Source organism: Phocoena phocoena, chromosome 9 (assembly GCF_963924675.1).
Source record: "Phocoena phocoena chromosome 9, mPhoPho1.1, whole genome shotgun sequence".
In the NCBI taxonomy this organism is placed as follows: Eukaryota; Metazoa; Chordata; class Mammalia; order Artiodactyla; family Phocoenidae; genus Phocoena; species Phocoena phocoena.
The window spans coordinates 91588732-91610629 of record NC_089227.1 but is presented as its reverse complement, the minus strand read 5'-3'; the positions used below and the strand labels follow the sequence as shown (position 1 = coordinate 91610629).

The 21898-nt window shown below is 38.8% G+C and overlaps 1 protein-coding gene and 1 pseudogene across 3 annotated transcripts in view; one reads left to right on the top strand and one right to left on the bottom strand.

Moving 5' to 3' along the window:
* The window catches only part of IFT56 (intraflagellar transport 56), a 33338-nt gene extending 13688 nt beyond the window's left edge, over positions 1 to 19650 (bottom strand). For 2 of the 3 annotated variants that reach the window (XM_065883809.1, XM_065883808.1), the window contains exons 1-8: positions 19513 to 19650; positions 17163 to 17255; positions 15151 to 15265; positions 13635 to 13684; positions 11319 to 11464; positions 10226 to 10397; positions 4263 to 4337; positions 353 to 455 (exon numbers count right to left, since the gene is read on the bottom strand). In XM_065883809.1, coding sequence (XP_065739881.1) covers positions 353 to 455; positions 4263 to 4337; positions 10226 to 10397; positions 11319 to 11464; positions 13635 to 13684; positions 15151 to 15265; positions 17163 to 17255; positions 19513 to 19650 — 892 coding nt within the window. The remainder of the gene's footprint in view (positions 1 to 352; positions 456 to 4262; positions 4338 to 10225; positions 10398 to 11318; positions 11465 to 13634; positions 13685 to 15150; positions 15266 to 17162; positions 17256 to 19512) is intronic. The other variant, XM_065883810.1, reaches the window with a different exon arrangement.
* On the top strand, positions 8094 to 9863 carry LOC136128499 (large ribosomal subunit protein eL36 pseudogene; annotated as a pseudogene).
* Positions 19651 to 21898: the final 2248 nt, after the last annotated feature.

The following is a 21898-nucleotide window of genomic DNA, read 5'->3' as shown; positions in this document are numbered from 1 at the left end:
CACATAGGGGAACATTACACATAGGGGAACACAAGAAAAAGAAGAAACAAGGGAGGGGAAGGAAAAAAAACAGAAAAACTGAAATAGAATGAATAGAGAACAAAGGGCAGAAAAATAAGAGGAAAAGAACAGAATGAGTGAGAGATTGGAAGCAACAGAAGAGGAAAGAGAGAATAAAGAGAACAGGCACAACAAATAAATACCAATAAATTTGTTCTGTCCTACGAACCTGTTGCAAACATATTTTTGGAAGTATTATGAATTGATTTTAAAGATTAAGCAAGTAGTTCAGTTACAGAGTAAATGTTCTAAAATATCTTAAATAGGCAAGACCAAGACACAGTTTGCTTACCTTGACGAAGGTAGTAAATCACTAAGTTTAGCCTAGCTTCAGGAATGACATCAACCAGGGGAGGCAAAACCTGCAAAGCCCCTTCACCTCCTCGGAAAACAACCTAAAGACAGAGAAACTCTGCGTTATGGTAAAAACTATGAGCTCACTTATTGGTAGAAATGTGTAAGCAGCTGACACAACAGTAATTCTTTGAAAGGATGAATATATTTTTGAAGCCCTCTCTATAAACACATGACCTTGACCTAATTAAAACCATCCTAAATTATAAGAAATAGAATAAAGGCATAACCTTATTGCATACATTTCCTTCTCTCCTCGTAAGAACTGTAGAAAACTCTTAAAGTACCCAATAATTAATGAAACTTTTTTTCTAGACAGATATTCTCTATCAAAAACTCCATGAAGGAATTTATATACTCTTTCAGAGACTGTCGCCTCACCTCTAAATGGCATTAGTAATGTCTACCTTTCAGGGTTATCATGAGGATTAAATGAGTTAAAGTGGGCTAAATGTGTGGCACATAGTAGGTAATATTTCATTTAGTTTTTGTTTAGGTTTTGTTTTAGACATTCATTTCATTCAATATTTCATTTCATTTAGCACTTACTATATGCTTAGTATTGTAATAGCAGGGCTACATCAGGAACAAGTCACTCCCCTGTCACTATATAGGCTATACTCAGGTGGGGAGAGACCTTCAAAGAGCAAACTTAAGTATGTTGTTGTATGATAATAAATGCTACAGAGAATAGCTAAAACAAAAGCACCATTCATGAAAGGACAGTTTTGCATACTGTTCTGTACTCAGAGCCTAGCACAGTATCTGGCACACAGTTATTTCACAAATAAATATACAGAAATCAAGGCAATCAGGCATAAACTACCTAATCTCTTTTTTCTACATCAAAATATCCATATGGTCACCTTATTTGCTTCCTCCTTGTCTGAGATACTCCCTTCTCTTGCCAAGATTAATTCCTACATCTATCTTCTTTGATGTCATAACTTCTGACTCCGTCTAGATCTTGTTTCTGCATTAATCAATCATTCTATTTCATTAATCCTGGTCCCATTTCTCAACTTCAAACATGCACAAAGGTTTCTGCTCTCTTGAAAAATCTTCCACTTGGTGCCACTGTTCCCTCTGGATAGCACCTTATTTTTCTCCTTTCTTTCAACGCCACACTTTAAGAGTATGTAGTTCCCTGCTTCAACTTTCTTCTCATCCTCTCACTCCTTAAGTTCCCAGAAAACTTGCTTCTGCTCACTGCACACTAGTAAACTCACTCTACAAGTCACAAATTAACCCCTTTGGCCAAATTCAATGGACTATTCTGTCCTCTTGCTCCATGACATACCTGCAGTTTTGACACTGATGGAATAGCATGACAACAATAGCACTGTCTACTATATGCTTACTATATGCTGCATACTGCTTGAGGTACCTTATATACATTACCTCATTTCATCTTCACAAGGGAATAAGGTAGGTACTGTAATTTCCCCTATTCTACATATGAGAACATGGAGACTCATCAATGTTTTGTGACTTACCCAATGTTACAAAGCTAGTACATGGTATAACTTGATTTTGACCTCAGATCTGACTCCAAAAGTAGATGTTAATAACAGCAATTTATATTGCTTAATATTTTTCAGGTTTTGTTTTAGACATTAAGGTAATCTGTATTCATTGGAAAAAACTTACATATACTATTAACAACAGGAAAAAGGAAAATTTCCATTTTTTCACTTTTCTCTTTAATCCCACCCTCCAAGAATAATTCCTATTGCTAGCTAATATGCATGTCCCAGTTATACATACATACAACAGTTCTTTATTCTGGCTGTATATTATGTCCACTTGGGAAACTTTTAAGAAAAGTACTCATGGCCGAACCCTAGCCAACCATTCAGTAAAAATCTCACCCATCATTATTTTAAAAAATCTCCCAGGTGATTAAAATGTGTACCTGTAATGACATTACAGTTAGAAGCAACCTAAGTGTCCATCAACAGATGAATGGGCAAAGAAGATGTGGTCTATATATACAATGGAATATTACTCAGCCATAAAAAAGAACAAAACTTTGCCATTTGCAGCAACATGGATGGACTTGGAGGGCATTACGCTAAGTGAAATAAGTCAGACAAAGAAAGACATACTGTATGATAACACCTATATGTGGAATCTAAAAAATGCAGCACACTAGTGAATATAACAAAAAAAAAGCAGACTCACAGATATTGAGAACAAACTAGTGGTTACCAGTGGAGGGTGGGGCAATATAGGGGTGGAGAATGGGAGGTACAAACTACTGGGTGTAAGACAGGATACAAAGATGTATTTGTACGATGCAGAGAATACAGCCAACATTTTGCAATAATTGTAAATGGAGTGTAACCTTTAAAAATTGTATAAAAATCAGAAAAAATATTTAAAAATGACATTACTGTTGACCCTTGAACAATGGTGGAGTGGGTGGTTTAGAGGCACTGACCATCCACACACTTGAAAATCCGAGTATGATTTATAGTCAGCCACCCACATCCATGCTTCCTCCACATCCGAGGATTCAACCAACCTCAGACCGTGCAGTATTTACAACTGAAAAAATTCTGTGTATAAGTGGACTCATGCAGTTCAAACCCGTGTTGTAGAAGGGTCAACTGTACATTATCTAGGTGCTTTTTCTCGCCTGCCCTTTCTTGAGATATTTTCTTATCTTCCTTCTTCCAGCCACTTAAATACAAATGCTCTCCTGGAGCCATAGTTTTCTCTGTTTTTAACCCTTTCTTCAACTATCACTACTCTTAAGAAAACTCCTAAGCCTGTTCTCTGGTCTTAATCTCTTTCCAAGTTTAATTTCCAGACTACTACCTCTAACACATCATTTTCCACAAAAATTAATCTGTCTTTAATTTATAAACTAGACTAGAAGTGAAAAGATTAGAGGCAGAAGCTTATAATAAAAAATAACCACAGAAAACGCTATCTGTGATGGAGGCCTGAATTAGAGGAGGAATGAAATGAATATAAGACAATACCAACAAAGAATGAATAGGATTAAGTGACTGAGTAGCTATCAGAGATAAAGGGGAAGAGAAGTCTAAAACAACTATAGTTTTCAGCATTCATACTTAGAGACTTGGTGCCAAAGAAGGTACAGAGAAAAAAGAAGGAAAAGTAGTAGTCATTATTATTGCCATTTTCAGATGAGGAATCTGAAACTCAACAATATTAAATAATTTTCTCAATGTCCCAGGTGTCTGAGTTGAATGCAGCTGCTTTGCACCCACTCTACTGCATAGTCAATGGAATCAAACTTGAAACTTCATCTGAATGTTTTTTTTTTTTTAGCAATGGCCATCATAATCCAGCCCTAAACCTAACCCCCTTTTTACTTTTTCACTAAGTAAAACTTTAATTTTTCACTGTGCCCCAGTACAAACTTTCTGTTCTAGTAAATTCAAACTGCTCACAACCTATCACATATGTCTTCTTCGTTCATTCATCCATGTCCCTGCCACAAATGAACCCTATAAATCCCATCCATCTTCCAAAGACCAGTTCAAGTTTTACTTTCAGCAGAATATCCTTCCCATTTATTATAACCCAAAGGGATATGTTCCTTTGCCTTTGCCAACAAAATGAACACGTGGATCTCACTGCCTTACACTTCTTTCTAAATGTTAAGTATGTATTACTGCCCTCCCAATAAGGATTTGCTTGAGGAAAGAACCTGATATCTTAAACTCACTCTCTCTCCTCCACAGCAAGAAAGAGTTTACTTAAAGTAGAGAAATACTTGTTGAGATAACTCCCTTCATTCATCTTTGTAACCACTGTGATGTACCAAAATAGGGTAGGCCTCAAGTCAGTCAAGACTGCAAACTATTATTCACCAGATTGTGCCTGATGAGTTCTTTAGCAAATTCAAAGGAAGAAGAAGCGTTGTCCATCAAGCTTTTGAGTTCTGCCTGAAATTAAAAAAGGAAAGCCTTATGAAAATGAGAACTGTATAGTTCTTATATCACATATAAAATGTTACAACATTTTATGGTTTACAAAGAATTTAACATGCTGTTCCATTAGTTCTGCAGGACTCTAAGAAATGATCAATGTAATTATTATTATCCTCATTTTACAGATGAGAACATTGAGGCTTATAAACATTAAGTGATTGAACCTTACACTAATCGGCAAGTCTGAAACTGGTGAACCCAAGTTTGTAGACTCCTAGAGTTAGTCTTTTCTTTCAGGTGACAAACTTTTAACAACTAAGGTTGATTCTCGTATCTGACCATTCCACCTACGTCCTGAATTTTCATACTATCTCCTTCCTGCTGAATTGGCCTTAATTTACATGATGCAATTAACATAACTTCTCCCCTCTATGTTATTATTTATTAGACCTATCAGATCTCGTCTGTATTGCTGTGCACCCTTAACTTCCCTTAGAAGAAACGGTCAGCCATTTCCACAGTGTCTTCACTAATGTCCTAGACTCACTTATCCCCTTCCTCAGCTTTCTGCTATTCCCATCTTGCCACTCTATAATTTTTTTTTTTTTTTTTTTTCTGTACGCGGGCCTCTCACTGTTGTGGCCTCTCCTGTTGCGGAGCACAGGCTCCGGACGCGCAGGCTCAGCGGCCGTGGCTCACGGGCCTAGCCGCTCCGCGGCATGTGGGATCCTCCCGGACCGGGGCACGAACCCGTGTCCCCTGCATCGGCAGGCGGACTCTCAACCACTGCGCCACCAGGGAAGCCCCGCCACTCTATAATTTTGATTAAACCTCCTCACCTCCTTTTTCTACTTCCATCAGTGGTTACCTAAGCTTTTCCGGATAAAATAATTAAATCCTTGATTATTCTCACTAAGCACTACAAACTTTTTCTACCTGATGTCACATAGGAATGCACACCTATTCAGCAATCCATTTACTAATCTCCTCTCTTGTCCACAGCAGTAATTCCGAAGCCTTGGGTCAGGGGTCCCCAACCTTTTTGGCACTGGGGACCAGTTTCGTGGAAGTCAATTTTTCCACAGACGGTGTGGGGGGCAGGGGGATGGTTCAGGCAGTAATGGGAGCAATGGGGAGCACAGATGAAGCTTCGCTCGCTTGCCTTCCACTCACTTCCTGCTGTGTGGCCCGGTTCCTAGCAGGCAGCGGACCAATACCGGACTGTGGCCTGGGGCTTGGGGACCCCTGCCTTGGGTAATACTAGGCTAGTTCAGCAGTTTTCAAGCTTTTGGATCTCAAGATCTTTTTTAAATCTTAAAAATTATTAAGGATCCCAAAGAGTTTTTGTTTATGTGGGTTACAGCCATTCATATTTATTGTATTAGAAGTTAAAACAGAAATTTTAAGTAATCAATCAAAATAATAAACCCACTACACATTAACACAAATAACATATTTTTCATTAAAAAAACTGTATTTACCAAAACAAAAATTTAGTGAGAAGAGTGCTGTTTTATATTTTTGCAAATCTCTTTAATGTCTGGCTTAACAGATGACAGCTGGATTGACATATCTGTATCTGCAATCAATCTATTTTGAAATCATGTTGTCCCTGGAAAACTTCACTGCACACTTGAGTGAATGAAAGTGAAAAAACAAAATCTTTTAGTATTATGATAGCTTTGATCTCAGGCAGGGCCAGCCAGGAATAAAGGTGAGGCAAGTGAGCTACCTAGGGTGCAAATTTTAAAGCAGCACTCACTGCACATGAAAAGATGTTCAACTTCATTAGTTATCAGGGAAATACAAATCAAAATTACAATGAGCTTCCACTTCACATCCACTGGGATAGCTAGAATAAAAAAGTCAGATAACAACAACTGCTGGCAAGGATGTAGAAAAATCGAAACTCTTATACGTTGCTAGTGGGAATGTAAACTGGTGCAGCCACTCTGGAAAACAGTATGACCCAACAATTCCACTCCTAGGTATATACCCAAGAGAAATGAAAACATGTTCAAAACATGTCCAAAAACATGTATACAAATGTTTACAGCAGCATTATTCATGATAGGAAGAAGGTAGAAACAATCCAAATAACCATCCCCTGACAACTGGAAAAATAAAATGTGGTATATCCATACAATGGAATATTATTTAGTCATAAAAATGAATGAAGTACTAAAACATGCTATAACATGATGAACTTTATAAACATTATGGCAAAGTAAAAGAAGCCAGTCATAAAAGATCACATATTATATGATTCCTTTTACAGGAAATATCCCAAACAGGCAAATCCATAGAGACAGAAAGTAGATTAAGTAGTTGCTTAGGGCTTGGTGAATGGGGGTTGATAGCTATAGGGTATGGAGTTTCTTTTTGAGGTAATAGAAAAGTTCTAAAATTGACTGTGGTGGGAATTCCCTGGTGGTCCGGTGGATAGGACTCCGTGATTTCACTGCCGAGGCCGAGGGTTCGATCCCCCATCAGGGAACTAAGATCCCGCAAGCCTCATGGCACAGCCAAAAATAGAGGAAAAAAAAGAAAAGAAGTGCTTAAAAATAAATAAATAAAATTGTCCATGATGAAGATTGCACATAGTGGTGAATATACTAAAAACCACCGAATTGTATACTTTAAAAGGGTGAACTGTATGGTATGTTACATATATCTCAATAAAGCTGTTAAAACATAAAATTATAAATAGAAGATGTAGGTCATCTTATAATATGTTAGAGTGAAAATGACCTTTCTAAAAGCACGACAACTTGATAGAAATCATGTAAGAAATATTCCTCATGAAACATCAATACGTGATTTTACGTTCAAATTTTCTGTGTCCTATATTAGGGTTTTGTCTTTTCAATCTAATTCATCAATCTTTGTCTTTAATTGAGAAATCAAACCTTTTAAATGTAATTACAGATAAGCTGGATTTGAAAAAGGCAAAACAATAGGTGTTTAGAAGCCTATAAATGTGACTGTGTTCCAGCCTATGAAATCTTCGATAATTGCTCAGTTCACTGAGAGTTTACAATGTATATGAAGGTAAGGACTTTGCAGACATCACAGAAACCTACAATAATGCAGTACTATTAGCTTGCATATTTTGCAGGTAATGCTTAAGGAGGTTAAGTAGTGCACTGAAAGCCACACAGCTAGTAAGCTAGGATTGGAATACGGTCTATCTGATTTCAAAGCTCCTGCTCTTAATCACTACCGGAGCCCTCCCAGTTTGGGGGGATAAAATTTCTTTATCCTCTGAAACCAGTGTTCTTCTTCCTTTTACCAGCATCCTATATTCACTGCTTCTATTTCTTCATCACCTACTTGTCATTCCTCTGCCATATCCTTCAGGACAATTCTCAATCCAAGTGATTACTCATTCACTCTTTATCTCCTTGCCACCTAGCTTCAACACCCAATAATAATGATACCCTAATCAGAGTAGGAAACCCCAGTTAGGAAATCCAATGGCTTTTTCTCAATCTGCATCTTTATTGACCTCTTTTGAACCTACTCCTTCTTCTAATGTGACTCACCCTTAATTTGTTAGTCATATTTTAAATTTCTCATTCAACCATTACTTAGTTGGCATCAACTTTGTGTGTGCATTGTGCCAGGTCCTGGGATACAAATGTCAAAGGACAGTCTCAACCCTCAATGAGCTTGTCTAGATTAAAGATAATTAAAGCAGGTTAATGAGGCCTTGCTCAGGTAGGATCTGCCACCATCTGGACCCTCAGGGCCCCAGTGCAGCTCAGGGCCATGGCTCTGTGCTGGCCCATGGCCATTAGCCTCAACAAGGGCCACAGGGTGACTAATAACGTGAGCAAGCCGAGGCCTAGCCACCGCCACGGGCGCCTCACCAAGTATACCAAGTGCGTGCGAGACATGATATGCAGCTTTGCCCCTTAAGAATGGCGGGCCACGGAGCTGCTCAAGGACTCCGAGGACACGCGGGCCCTCAAGTTCATCAAGAAAAGGGTGGGGACACACTTCCATGCCAAAAGGAAGAGACAGGCGCTGAGTAATGCCCTGGCAGCCAGGAGGAAAGCAGCAGCCAAGAAGGACAGAGTTCCCTCCCCTCAGTGTGTAATAAAACCTCTTCAGAAAAAAAAAAAGGAAATTAGGCAACTAGCAAATAATAAGTATGATTTTATATATAGCTATAAAATCATATATAATAGCCATATTATTACCAATTATTTGTTGGTAAGATATAATAACCATATTATTTGATTACATTTAAATAATCATGCTTATTACTTGGTAGCTATATTATTATGTATATGTATAAATTAAGAGCAAGAGGAATGTACACCTAAGTTTGCAGTAAATTTTAGTGGTTAAGTCTCTGGGCTTTAGAGTCAGGGTTTGAGACCTGAATTTCTCACTTGTTAGTTGTATAGCCTTGGGTAAATTGTTCAAAGTACTTTAAGAATTGAGTGAGGGCTTCCCTGGTGGCACAGTGGTTGAGAGTCCGCCTGCCAATGCAGGGGACACGGGTTCGTGCCCCGGTCCGGGAGGATCCCACATGCCGCGGAGCGGCTGGGCCCGTGAGCCATGGCCGCTGAGCCTGCACGTCCGGAGCCTGTGCTCCGCAACGGGAGAGACCACAACAGTGAGAGGCCCGTGTACCGCAAAAAAAAAAAAAAAGAATTGAGTGAATCATTACAGATTATTTCATGTTTACTATAGAAGATCAGAATGCTTTGGTGTCTGGGGAGAGAATGAACTATACAATATAGAGCCCATTATAAAAATTACTAGAGGAATGTCTGCTTTTAAACGGTTTAATAAAATTAACATAGGTAAACACAAACTATACCCTCTCGCTACCAAAAAAAAAAAAATAACTTCTTCGGGTACCTTTGACATAGTCATCTACTGCTGGAGAACTTTACAAAATTAACGTGCAATCTACATGGACACAATTTCAAATGAAAAAGCATGCCTTTAGTGAATGGGAAGTGCAGTCTGGTATCCTGACATGGACACTGTCAGACCTACAGCAGATTGGTTAGCCATGCCACCCATACCAGACTCTGGAAAGAACATGTGCGGACAAAATGTAAACATGTAATAGGTTGGACCGTATACTAAAATTGGCAAGGTCCCGAAGACTGACTCAAGGTAGAAAGGCAAGAATACACTTCTCTTCTTTCATTTATTCTAAACAAAACTCTAATGAGATCAAATTGCAAATCCAGTTTACTCTTAAACTGCTGATGCTGGGAACTAGCCAATTAGGCAGACTCCAGGGACTCTAGTTGAAATGAGTATTCCAAGAATGTATTTTATATAATATCGATATATAAAGGGACCACTCCATTGCACACTAAGTAATTTAATTGATAGGCATTTCTTTGGCCACAACTGACCACCTTCATCGACATAAACCATGAAAAGTGAATCTGGGCATATGTTAAGGACGTGTTCTCGAACCACCAGCTACTAAACACTGTTTCACCCAGCGGTTGAATCTGCTGTTAGTGTAAAGTATGTTTACATACTTTATAGGGAAATACAGGGTAATTCAAACTGGAATTAAGTAAATTAAGAACAAATTATAGGACTTCCCTGGTGGTGCAGTGGTTAAGAATCCGCCTGCCAATGCGGGGGAAACGTGTTTGATCCTTGGTCCGGGAAGATCCCACATGCTGTGGAGCAACTAAGCCTGTGTGCCACAACTACTGAGCCCGCATGCCACAACTATTGAAGCCTGTGCACCTAGAGCCCATGCTCCACAACAAGAGAAGCCACCACCATGAGAAGCCTGCGCATCGCAACGAAGAGTAGCCCCCACTTGCTGCAACTAGAGAGAGCCCGTGCGCAGCAACGAAGACCCAACGCAGCCAAAATAGAAATTAAAAAAAAAGAACAAATTTCATCACTACCTCAGCAGCTTTGCCATTGTAAAGGCGAAAATGATTACAGGCCTTAAGATTGAGTGCGATGGTACTATCAGGAATTTGCTGAAGATAAACAGCCAGAACTTCTTGAGACACATCATAGTAATCCAGCTTGTAGTAACACAGGGCCACATAAACATTGAGGGCAAGGTACTCCCTATTAGATGAAAGAATTAAGGATTAACAATTTAAGTCTACTTCATAGAAATGTTGTCCAACTACAGACCTTTTTAATGGCTCAAATGGACAGCAAGGCAAAGAGGACATTTCTTCTTTTAAAGAAAAAAGAAGGATATAATCAGTGTAGCATCTTTCTTTTTGTATTATAATATTTAAGTGTTTTGATATAAGCAGAGTAAAAGATGACAACTAGAGGAGAAAGGGAAAAGTTCAACTACTACCTATTCATGTTTACAAAAACTTACATAATCAGTAATTGAGTATAAACTCAAATAAGCAGGCAAGGCAAGTAGATTTGACGACTGAGAATGGGAATGGGTGGGAGATTGTGACAGTAAAGCAAAGGAAGGGAGAAGGGAAGTGTATGAGATATTTTTGGGATGCAGGAGAGAAGCTAAGTGGTCAGTGATAAAGTTGGAACATTAATTCTTCAGAATGATTTGTTTCCAATTTTGTCAGCAAGTTACCTACAGTGTAACCAAAACACTGAAATTGATACACCTAGACCATGCATTTCCAACAGGTATGATATCACCCACAAAGGGGCAAAAATTGGTTCTTATGGAGAGGTGGAAAATCATACTCATTTTATATATAAAGCATAGATATACATACAGTACATAAACAGATATACAATATATCTATGGTATTGAAACTTCATGGGGGGGCAATTAACGGGGGAAAAGTCTAAAAAGCCTCCTTCGTAGATCAATAATGAAATAAAGGGGGAGAAACCCTGATCTAGACAATAAGGAGTTCTTAATCTAACCAGATTATTAGCTAAATAGATTTGAACACATGGTGATATTAGATCCAAAGGACACTAGGTCCTCAGCCAAACTAGGTACAGAAGAAAGTAACAAAATGAGATTTCAAGGAGGCATAAATGGACACAGACCTGTTATCTAGCAGTATTCGCTTATAAATATCAATAGCTTCTTGGTAGTGAGATCGCATATAGTGGATTGAGGCCAAACTGAGTTGATCTTCTGTGATATCCTGAAGATTCTGATGAAAGTTCATCAATTTCTTCTCATCATTAAACTAAAATTGTAAGACAGCAAAAGACATGTAAAGATTCACATTAGAGTACGGTTACAGAAATCAACACCTACGTAATGGATATTTTAACTTCCCCTTCTCCTTCAGCCATTTGTCTCTGTTCTATTTCCCTTCAGCTCCTGGTGTTCTTTACCTCTCCTTCAGAGAAATAAAAATAGTCTCTGGGGACTTCCCTGGCGGCACAGTGGTTAAGAATCTGCCTGCCAATGCAGGGGACACGGGTTCGAGCCCTGGTCCAGGTAGACTCCACATGCCGCGGAGCAACTAAGCCTGTGCGCCACAACAACTGAGCCTGCGCTCTAGAGCCCGCGAGCCACAACTACTGAAGCCCGCGTGCCACAACTACTGAGCCCGCATGCCACAACTACTGAAGCCCATGCACCTAGAGCCTGTGCTCCGCAACAAGAGAAGCCACCGCAAAGAGAAGCCCGTGCACTGCAACGAAGAGTAGCGACTGCTCACCGCAACTAGAGAAAGCCCACGTGCAGCAACAAAGACCCAATGCAGCCAAAATAAATAAATGAATAAACATTTCAAAAACTTTTTTAAAAAATAGTCCCTGGAGGCAGAGCCTTAACAATGGAAAGCCTTTAAGTTACAGCTCATATTAATTACTTGACACCCCTCTTCTTACCTTCTTTTTCTTTTCTATTTCTTTCTTTGTATCTTCTCCCTTTCCTTTTTCTCTCTGTCTCTATCTTTTATACATGCTGTTTAAAAGAGAGACATTTAAAATAGAAGGACACAGAAAGATAGAGAGTGAAAGGATGGGAAAAGATACAATAAGCAAACACTAACCAAAAGAGAGCTGGTGGAGCTACACAAATACGACAAAGTAGTCTTTACATGAAGAGAGATTTTGGGAGATAAAGAGAGACATTTCATAATGATAAATGTTTCAGTCCACTAGATGGACATAACAATTCTAAATCTGTAACACTTAATGATAGTCTGCAAAACATGTAAAGCAAAAATCGAAAGAACTAAACAGACAGACAGATAATTATAGCATGAAGTTTTTTTTGCTTCCCCCCCACACTGCCTGGCTTGCAGGATCTAGCTCCCTGGCCAGGGACTGAACCCGTGCCCTTGGCAGTGAAAGAGCAGAGTCCCAACCACTGGACCAACAAGGAATTCCCAAAATTTTTAAATGCACCAAAAATAATTATTTTCAAATACTACCTTTGGACAATTAGATAAACTTCCTGTAAAATAATTTAGTACTATCAATTAAAAGTTTTAAATTTTTATTGTTCATACTCAGTAACTCAGTAAATCCATTTTAGGATGTTAGAATCACATTTTTGTCATTAAAATTAAAACCAATCTGGAAGTTAAATAACCAGAAGTGTTGAATGAATTGTGGCACATGCATATGACGGATTGTTATTAAAAAAAAGTCTGGTTTTTAAGACTAGTGACTCAGGGGTACACTCGTACTATAAAGATAAGTTTTAAAAAAAAAGCAGAATACAAAAATATATATTTAACATGAATCCCATTCTGCAAAACAAACGAACAAAAATACAAATATGCATATAAAAAATAATTATCCCAAAAGGAGATATGCCAAAAGGTTGAAATTCAGTTAGTTTTAAATATGGTAGATGTTATATCCTTTTATTGCATATTTATATTTTGCTTAATAGAGTGTGTAATTTTATAATATGAAAAATGATTTTAAAAATTATTTTATGACATGATCAAAATTATTGCTATAAGGCAATTCTGAAAGGTATGTATTTACTTTCAGGAGTCAGGACAAGGTGTCTTTGATTCTGTTTCCTAAGAGACAATAAGATGGTGGAAACAAACTAATCTTAAATGACTATTGCTTAAGAAGAACTAAAACCTAACATTTCTGAATAAATAAACAGAGTAAAAAAACATTAATGGGGGAGTAAAAAAACATTAATGGGGAGAAAGTCCTATAAAATTAACACCTGTATTCTACTTGTTCTAGAAATACCATTAACGAGACTTTCTACTTAATTTTCTTTCACCCTTGTTGGTAACAAGAAGAAAGAGAAATATATTTTAAAAACAAAAAGTGTGAAGTCAATTACACGTCAATTAAAAAAAGATATACATAAAAAAAATTTTTTAATCTTACCACATTAAAACAAAAAGTGTGAAATAGGAACGGAAGTACCTTGTGAGCCAAGTGGAAAAGGAGGCGGTTTTGAAGTCGGCTTTTTGGAGCTGTGAAAAAAATCCAAGGTGCTTATTAAAGAACTCAATTGTCTATGGCACTTAGTCCCTTGCAGGAGTGACATGAGACAGATAAATCTTCCCAAATCCTTACCTACTGGATCCTGCTACGTCTCTGCTATAATATATTCATGTATTATTTTAGTCTAGTCCTACTGCAGTAGCAGCGACATCACCAAGAACCAGAAGGAAAATGCTCTAAGGTTCTGCTCTTGCCCATACTTCTTCCTCCTTACTCTATGGTGCTGAAGCACAGCACGGCACTCCTCCCAGTTCCAGCAGCAGCCCACCCTGTGTAGTTCACACACTGAACCAAACACCGGAAGCAAATGGTTACAGTCATCTCAATACATGTAGGAATCCACTCTCATTCAGCTGGTCTTCCAGTGTTCTTTGTCGATTCCTTCTGAAATCCCCTTTTCATAATTACAGTGCCATATTTTCCTAAATACTAGCCCCGTCTCCATTTCATAGATCTTCTGGCACGATAATCTACCATCTAAAACAGGGAGCCAAGCAAAAAGGTGAACACCTCTTAAGTTCCAGATGTGCTCTTGGAGAATTTTCCTAATTCTAGACACTCAATCTTATATCTCTTTACAACAAAAAGTCATACTTCAGTGTATAAAAAAGAAAAATATATATGGAAACAGAGATAGCTACCTTGATCACCTTACATGTGTCTAACTGTTCTAGGCACAGATAAAGTCTAGAAACATGAGATAAATGACTCAAAGGCCTTTATAACTAAATTAGGAAAATTAGAATTCCATGACTCTGAACTGGAATTCTAAATATGTATATATCAGTTAATTCTCTAAGATTTCTACCCTGAAATATATTCTTCCCTAACATATTTCCTAACAAACATTCTTTTGCCCACTTTCTCTACTTTTCTTTGAATTTAATTTGATTCATACTCTATTCTTAATCTTTCCTCCCATAGTTCCCTTTTGCCCTACTCTATTTGCAAATTTGAGTCCAGCTCTCCTAAGTTGACTGTCCTGGTAAGTAAAGCAAAAGGGAAGAAATCTGGATTTTTCAAGTTGAAATTACTTGGCTTCTCATTCAGAAGCAAGAAAAGAAGCTATAAAATGCACATTCATAACAGCTTGAACAACTATACCCAACTCCTACCAACAGCATGAACTTCCTACCACAGTGGAGCCTAAGAAAGGCACCTTGCCCTTTTTCTTCTCTCATCCTTCTGCTTTTTGGCTTTAGCTTCTGAGGAGGTGAACTGGGGAGGGTAAGTAGCACACAGATTAACTCTCTTTTTAAACATAAAGTTGCTAAGATCCAATATTCTTTCAAGAGTAAAGCTTTTTTTTTTTTTTTTAGCTTTCTAATGTCACTTGATTTTTCCTCAATAGAAAAAGGAATTAGATAAGTTTTAAAATCTTCAAAATGACTCTTACTATTAGTGAGAATACCAGATATTAAAAGGGCCCATTTACCTTTAAATCCAGCTGCTTCAGCTTGTTTATACATTCCAAGAAAAAAGTAGGTACAGGCTAGGTTCACCCAGACTTCAGGATTGCAATTTTCCTCTTTCGTTGCATTTTCATATTCCTGAAACATACATTAAGCAGTGATCCCTTTCAGCAGTAGGGTAATCAATGGGCCGTTCCTTTATGTATAATGTAATAGGAGTTCTTACTGTGACTGGGCAACTTCACATTTAGGGACTTCTATATGCTCCTTACCTATTCTATACCTGTAATATTAAATACTGAAGCTGGGCTTCCCTGGTGGCGCAGTGGTTGAGAGTCCGCCTGCCGATGCAGGGGACACGTGTTCGTGCCCCGGTACGGGAGGATCCCACATGCCGCGGAGCGGCTGGGTCCATGAGCCATGGCCGCTGAGCCTGCGCGTCCGGAGCCTGTGCTCCGCAACGGGAGAGGCCGCGACAGTGAGAGGCCCGTGTACCACAAAAAAAAAAAAATACTGAAGTTAAGGCTCAATCCTACCCATGCAGGGCTGTTGTCCACATAACCTTATACTTGTTTTCTTTTTCCCCTTTTAATATTGATATGGGCTAACAAACTGCAGAAATGAAAAGCAACTGAAACATTTTTTTTGCTAACTTAAAAAGACATAAAAAAGATGCCTTATTAAAAATGCATAGGTTCAGTTAACTTAAAATCTGATAACCTTAATACCCTACAAATTTCATTTCATTCTAATTGTTCTCTGGCTTTGTTTATTTGGCTTTACACTTTTAAAATTTGGTGTGTTCTTCTGTTTTTTTTCCCGGTTAAGGACAGTTTCTGAGATTCATTTTATTTTTAAAATAAAAATAAAATTTATTTTATTTCATTTCATTTTATTTTTGGCTCCATTGGGTCTTCGTTGCTGCACACGGGCTTTCTTTAGTTGCGGTGACCGGGGGCTACTCTTCATTGCAGTGGGCAGGCTTCTCATTGTGGTGGCTTCTCTTGTTGCGGAGCACGGGTTCTAGGTGCACGGGCTTCAGTAGTTGTGGCACGCAGGATCAGTAGTTGTGGCACACGGGCCTAGGTGCTCTGCAGCATGTGGGATTTTCCTGGACCAGGGATCGAACCCATGTCCCCTGCATCGGCAGGCAGACTCTTAACAACTGTGCCACCAGGGAAGTCCCTCCATAAACTCTTTTACTATTAATCAGTCTTCCCCAGGTGCCCTTTTTCTTTCTTACTCTGTTTGGGCTACTCTCTTTTCTCCTTTATCTTTCACATATACTACCAGCTCCTATTCTGCCCTTTTCACATCTTCACTTTTCCTTCACTGATTTTGTTTCTTTTGTTCATATCACTTCCTCATTACCTGATCTTGGATACTTTTCATTTTAGTAGTGCAGGTTATTTTAATATCCTTAGATTACACTTTGAGAGTAAGAATATGTGGGAAAGTTCCAAACAATTTCATTTATGAATTAAAAATTATTTGACATAAGGCATCTACAATTTTATCTAGATCCATAATTCCATAGATTGTTAATTACATTGCAGGGTTTACAATGACCAAGAAAAAAAAACTTTCAAAGCTATACTTTAAAAATATAAAGATAATATAATCTTTCCTATGTCTAAAATTAACAACACAAAATAACAATGAACTTCTTTTTGAGAAAAGAATCGTGAAATTTTTTATCAAAAGGGCTTATTTTTCTTCTCCTGAAGACTTCCTTAAGAAAGACTAATATTAATATATTGAACAATCTCATTAGTATATATTTAAAAGGAAAAAGTAAACAGACATAGATAAATACAGAAGATTTCTGAGGCAACACATCAAAAAAGAGCCAATGGTTACTTCTGTTAACAAAGAAATAGGATTGAGGAAGGCATACAGGGTGACTTTTTTTCCTTTTTCCTTTGTTCCCTTCTATATTGTTTGAATTTTACCATGAGCATGTATTATTATAATACAAAGCTTAATAACTTTTCAAAACCCTTCTGTTATAAAAAAAAAGTTTCTTTAAACTAACCTCCAAAGCTCTCTTGTAGTCACCCAGATGAAAAGCACAGTATCCAATCCACAAATTAGTGTCCTCTTCTTGTTCCCCAACATGACGTTTGAACTTTACATTAAAATTTCATGAAAAAAAAATCATGAATACTTTGAATAGTACACTCTCTGTTAAACACTGCTATGTTAAGTTATTAATGAACAATAAGAAATCACAAATTATAGAAGCAAGATAATCTCAGAAAGTACTACTCCAGAAAGTATTTAAGAGTTATCCTCATAACAATTCTGGGTGATATATAAGGAACATAAGAATTATGTGAAATATTTAATGCCAAATAACTGAAAGTTAGTGAAATTAAGTCATGGACTCAAGGCCACATACAGCCAGTAGGTGTGGTGGCAGGGACCACCGTGGCCCATGGACTCCAAAGCCCATGTTTTCACCCCTCCATGCTCTACCCTGCATTCATCTTCATGCTTCAAACCTGTCCCGTGAGCACACACGTACATTTATTCATAGGTTATAACCTTTCACTGAGGACAAGCCATTAAATCATTCTATTACCCTTCAACAGGCTTACCAGGGCCTGCAAGAATTAAAGATGTTTAGAAGACCACCTAATCATTTATGTCCATTATGAAAAAATATTCATGAATTCATCAGCCAATGAAACAAAAGCCCTGTTTTGGAGGAAAGGAGTGAGACCTTGAAGGAGGAGTCTGACTGACCACGGCAAGGTGAGATTTTTTTTTTTCACTCTATATGGTGGTAAGTCAAAAACATGGGTAAAAAAAGTAAAAATTAAACAGATCATCGTTAACCTGTGGTGACCTAAATAGGAAGGAAATCTAAAAGAGTGGATATGTGTATATGTATAACTGATTCACTTTGCTATACAGCAGAAACTAACACAACACTGTAAAGCAACTATACTCTAATAAAAATTAATTTAAAAATAAAATTAAATTAAAAATTAAAGAAAAACAGATCATTGTTACAAAACCTCAGGTGCCTCAACCATTACAAGATGAAGACATCTGTTGATATTTTCTTGTCTGAATAAGAACTTACTCCTGTAGCTAACTCCATAATATTAGAAATTCTCCTCTCACGAAATACTGTGAATTTGAGTACAGCGCCTTAAGTCTGAAGAAATTCTTATTTGAGGTCTCCCTGAATTTGCCCCAGGAATTCCCTGGAGCCACAGGAGAGCTCACGAGATCTCCTCATCCTAAACCACGGCAGTTCCCATTCCCATTCATCATGGCACTTTGGCTACCTAAGAATGAAAGCGTAGCGCAGAACCTCCCTGACAACTTACAGGCAGCATGGGATTACACAGTAAGGAAAGTGTGGTCACTGCCTCAAAGAAAAGAGAGAAGAGAAAAAGAGACTGACAAAAATTACACATGCATCTACCACTCAGTCCACTGATTTGCAGAGCTAGATGGTCCTTCCAAGTCAATTCCCCCACTTTAAAGATGAGAAAGCTGATGCCAGAAGAGTTAAGCACTGTGCTCAATACCAGAGCACTGCCAAGAAACACAGGACTATACGTGAAAGACTGAGAAAGATACATAAAGCTAATTAAAACACTTATTGTTGATAGAGTAATATGGCTGTTGTAGTGCTTTAGAGAAATGATTATGGAACAACACAGCCAGGCTGTGCTGTCAAAACTCTTCATCTCTTCATTCTTTGGTGTACCCTTTCATTCTTTTATAACATATGCTTCCCAGAAAGCCGTTTCCCAAAGTGCAGCATCTTTGGAACATCTACATCAGAAGCACTTAGGCTACTTGCCCAAAATACGGGTTCCTGAGAACCACTGTAGACTGATTCTGTAAAGAATCAGAATCCCTAGGGCAGGAGTCCAGGAATGTACATTTTAATAAGTACCCTAATTCTGATGCATATTAAAAGTTGAGAACTACTGCCATAGAGATTTGAAATATCTTCTGAAGATACAGTATTTTTAGACAATAAGCATGCAACATGGTAGAAATATTTATATTTGATCAGAATGTTATAACATATAATAGGAATAAACCATAAATTGGTCAGGGGGTGGAATGAACAACATGTGAACTGACAGTGTATTAAATGTCCCTCTACATTTTTAGGCTGGATTCATCATCAGTGGGACTAGATATAATTAAAACTGTCCCTTGAGAAATAAGTCTATCATTTTAGTTCACCTTTAATCAGGTTTATAGTTAACTTGGAATCTGGGGCCTGACAAGATTTACAGAAAGTCCCAGAATGCACCCACCTGTTCCAACAGCATAGCAACCAGCATTCACCCATGCATTCCTCTATATTCTGGTTTTTCACCTCCTAAGAAGCAACCTTCTTTGGACATTACCTCCAACAGGGTAATAGCTCCAGTGAAATCTCTTTGTGAAAGTAGCTCCTCTAGTTTTGGAATCTTCCTACCTTTCTTCTTTCTTTTGTCAGTATGCGGGAGGTCCCTGCCTACAGCAGGTTTGGCCCTGGAAAGCATCTGCGAAAGAAACAACAAAAACAGCTGTATGATTCCATTCCGATGGTCAATATTAAACTGAGAGTGACGGCTCCAGGATTTATAAGTCAAATCCGTAACAACGAACCCCAAGCAAGCGTATCCAAATTCTTTCTGTAACATGTTACTTTACTAAAAGGGCCATCACCCTGTGTTTGAGCTAACGAAACTGCTATTCCCTAGTTCTTTATCTCCCCCAATTAGAGTGAGGTAAGAGATGCTTTCGCGCAGCTGCTGTCATCTCAGCCTTCCCTCGGTCCGCTTTCCACCCCACGCACAGCTCAGGAGTGGGGAAATGGAGAAGCAGGAGGGAAGAAAGCAACGATGTATTTACAACTGCATCCCTGTCCCCCGTGGGAACACGGGGAGAGCACAGACATCATCCTCTGCTGACAATCCTAGACTTAACTCAGAAGTATGTCTGGAACCTCTAATCTCCAGTCCCAGGACCTACTCAGAGTTCTCCCTCACTGTTCAAAGCCACTAACCATCTTGGCGTCAGTCCTATGAATCCCCTCTGCAGACAAACAGAAGGCCGGGCCTCAGCGCGCCTCAGCATCCACAAAGCTGGCTCGGTCTCCACAGCAACCCCGCTGGGGGATTGGTCCGTGCCGGAGTAGCGCCCGCCGGAGAACCGGTGCCCTCCACGTCTTGGTTCCCCTAGGCTTTCACCGCTGCAGGAGTGAAAATTTCTCCGGAGGAGAGCGTTGTTCTCTGTGCTGACAGCGAGAGTTTGACTCTAATTCCGTGAGTTTACTTTAGGAAAAAGCGAATTAGAATGGCATTGTTTTTCAAATACAAGTTTCCCGGGAAAGTAATTTTCAAGGACCACTTCCGGTTTGGATCGCGTTGGGCTCCTGAGCAACACGGGGCGCTGACTGGCACGTGATCGCCGTCTCTTGTGCAGTGCCGGAAAGCTTAGAAAAAAAATTCTGCCAAACCGCGGAAGCCGATGTTTGGAGGCGGGAGTTCACCAGAATACGGTTTCTTATTTCCATAGATAAAGCTACCCTTGTGATGTGACGTTATATTGTGATTCCTGCTCATAGAATTTAGAATAGAACCTCTGATTTGTTATAAATAGGGAAACCCAACACGGAGTCACAGTGGCCAGTGTGGCACCCATCTTGATTGTTTCTAAAGATCTGATGTAAGATTTGGAATATGTAAATTAAGATAACTGGAGTGTGAAGTCAAATAAGTAAATTGATTTTTTTTTTTTTTTGGTGGTGGGAGTTGGCTGTGTCACAGGGCTTGTGGGATCTGAGTTACCCAACCAGGGATCAAACTCAGGCCCTCGTCAGTGAAAGCCTGGAGTTCTAACGGCTGGACCACCAGGGTCCAGTAAATTGTTTTTAAAGGTGTGCGGAAAGACCTAAAGAAAGATGCATAACATGAGTTGTGCGTTTAAGTTTTATTCGGGATCTTTCTGAGGACTAAAGCCTGGGAGACAGCCACTCAGTAAACTGTGGCAACTACTTGGTAGAGGTAGGGGAGAAGCCAGTTTATACATGATTTTTGGCCAGGGCATACCTGAAGTCAAGTATATATCTTGGTGAGATTACTACTAATCGTAAAGAACAGATGTCTCCAGTTAATCTTTTCAGCTTTTCTGTGTATGGGAAGATGCAAGAATCTAGGGTCATTAAAATTCTTCCTGAGATATACATCTAACTATCTGTGGGACCTGCCTATTCGTGTGTGTCCAAAGCACAGATGCCTCATTCTGTGTTCACCTTAAATTCCTCTAAGAGTCCTACTGTCAGTCAGCAACTGCGGTGGGTTACAACTGAACTCTTGTGGAAATGGGTGGTGAGCAATGCCCTTTGTCTTAGCGATCCTAATTTTTCGGGGTCCACCCCTGTATGTTGACTTTAAAAAGTGAACAACCTAAAGTTGACAGTTATGTTTTATTTGGGGAACCTTACTAAGGACTATAGCCCGGGAATTAGCTTCTCAGATGGCTCTGAAGAACTGTTCCAAAGAGGTGAGTGAGAAGCCAGGATATATAGGAGTTTTTGCTGGGGAAAAAAAAATGTAGTCAAACTTCAAAAGATTACTGCTAATTACAAAAAACAGACATCTCAAGTAAAGGGTTTTAATGCTTTTCTATGTATGGGAAGATGCAAGTGTCTGGGCTCATTGAAATTATTCCTTTGATACACATCTTAACTAACTAGGGCCAGTATCCTCTTTTTCTCCACCCTGAATTCCCCTCAGGATGCACTGT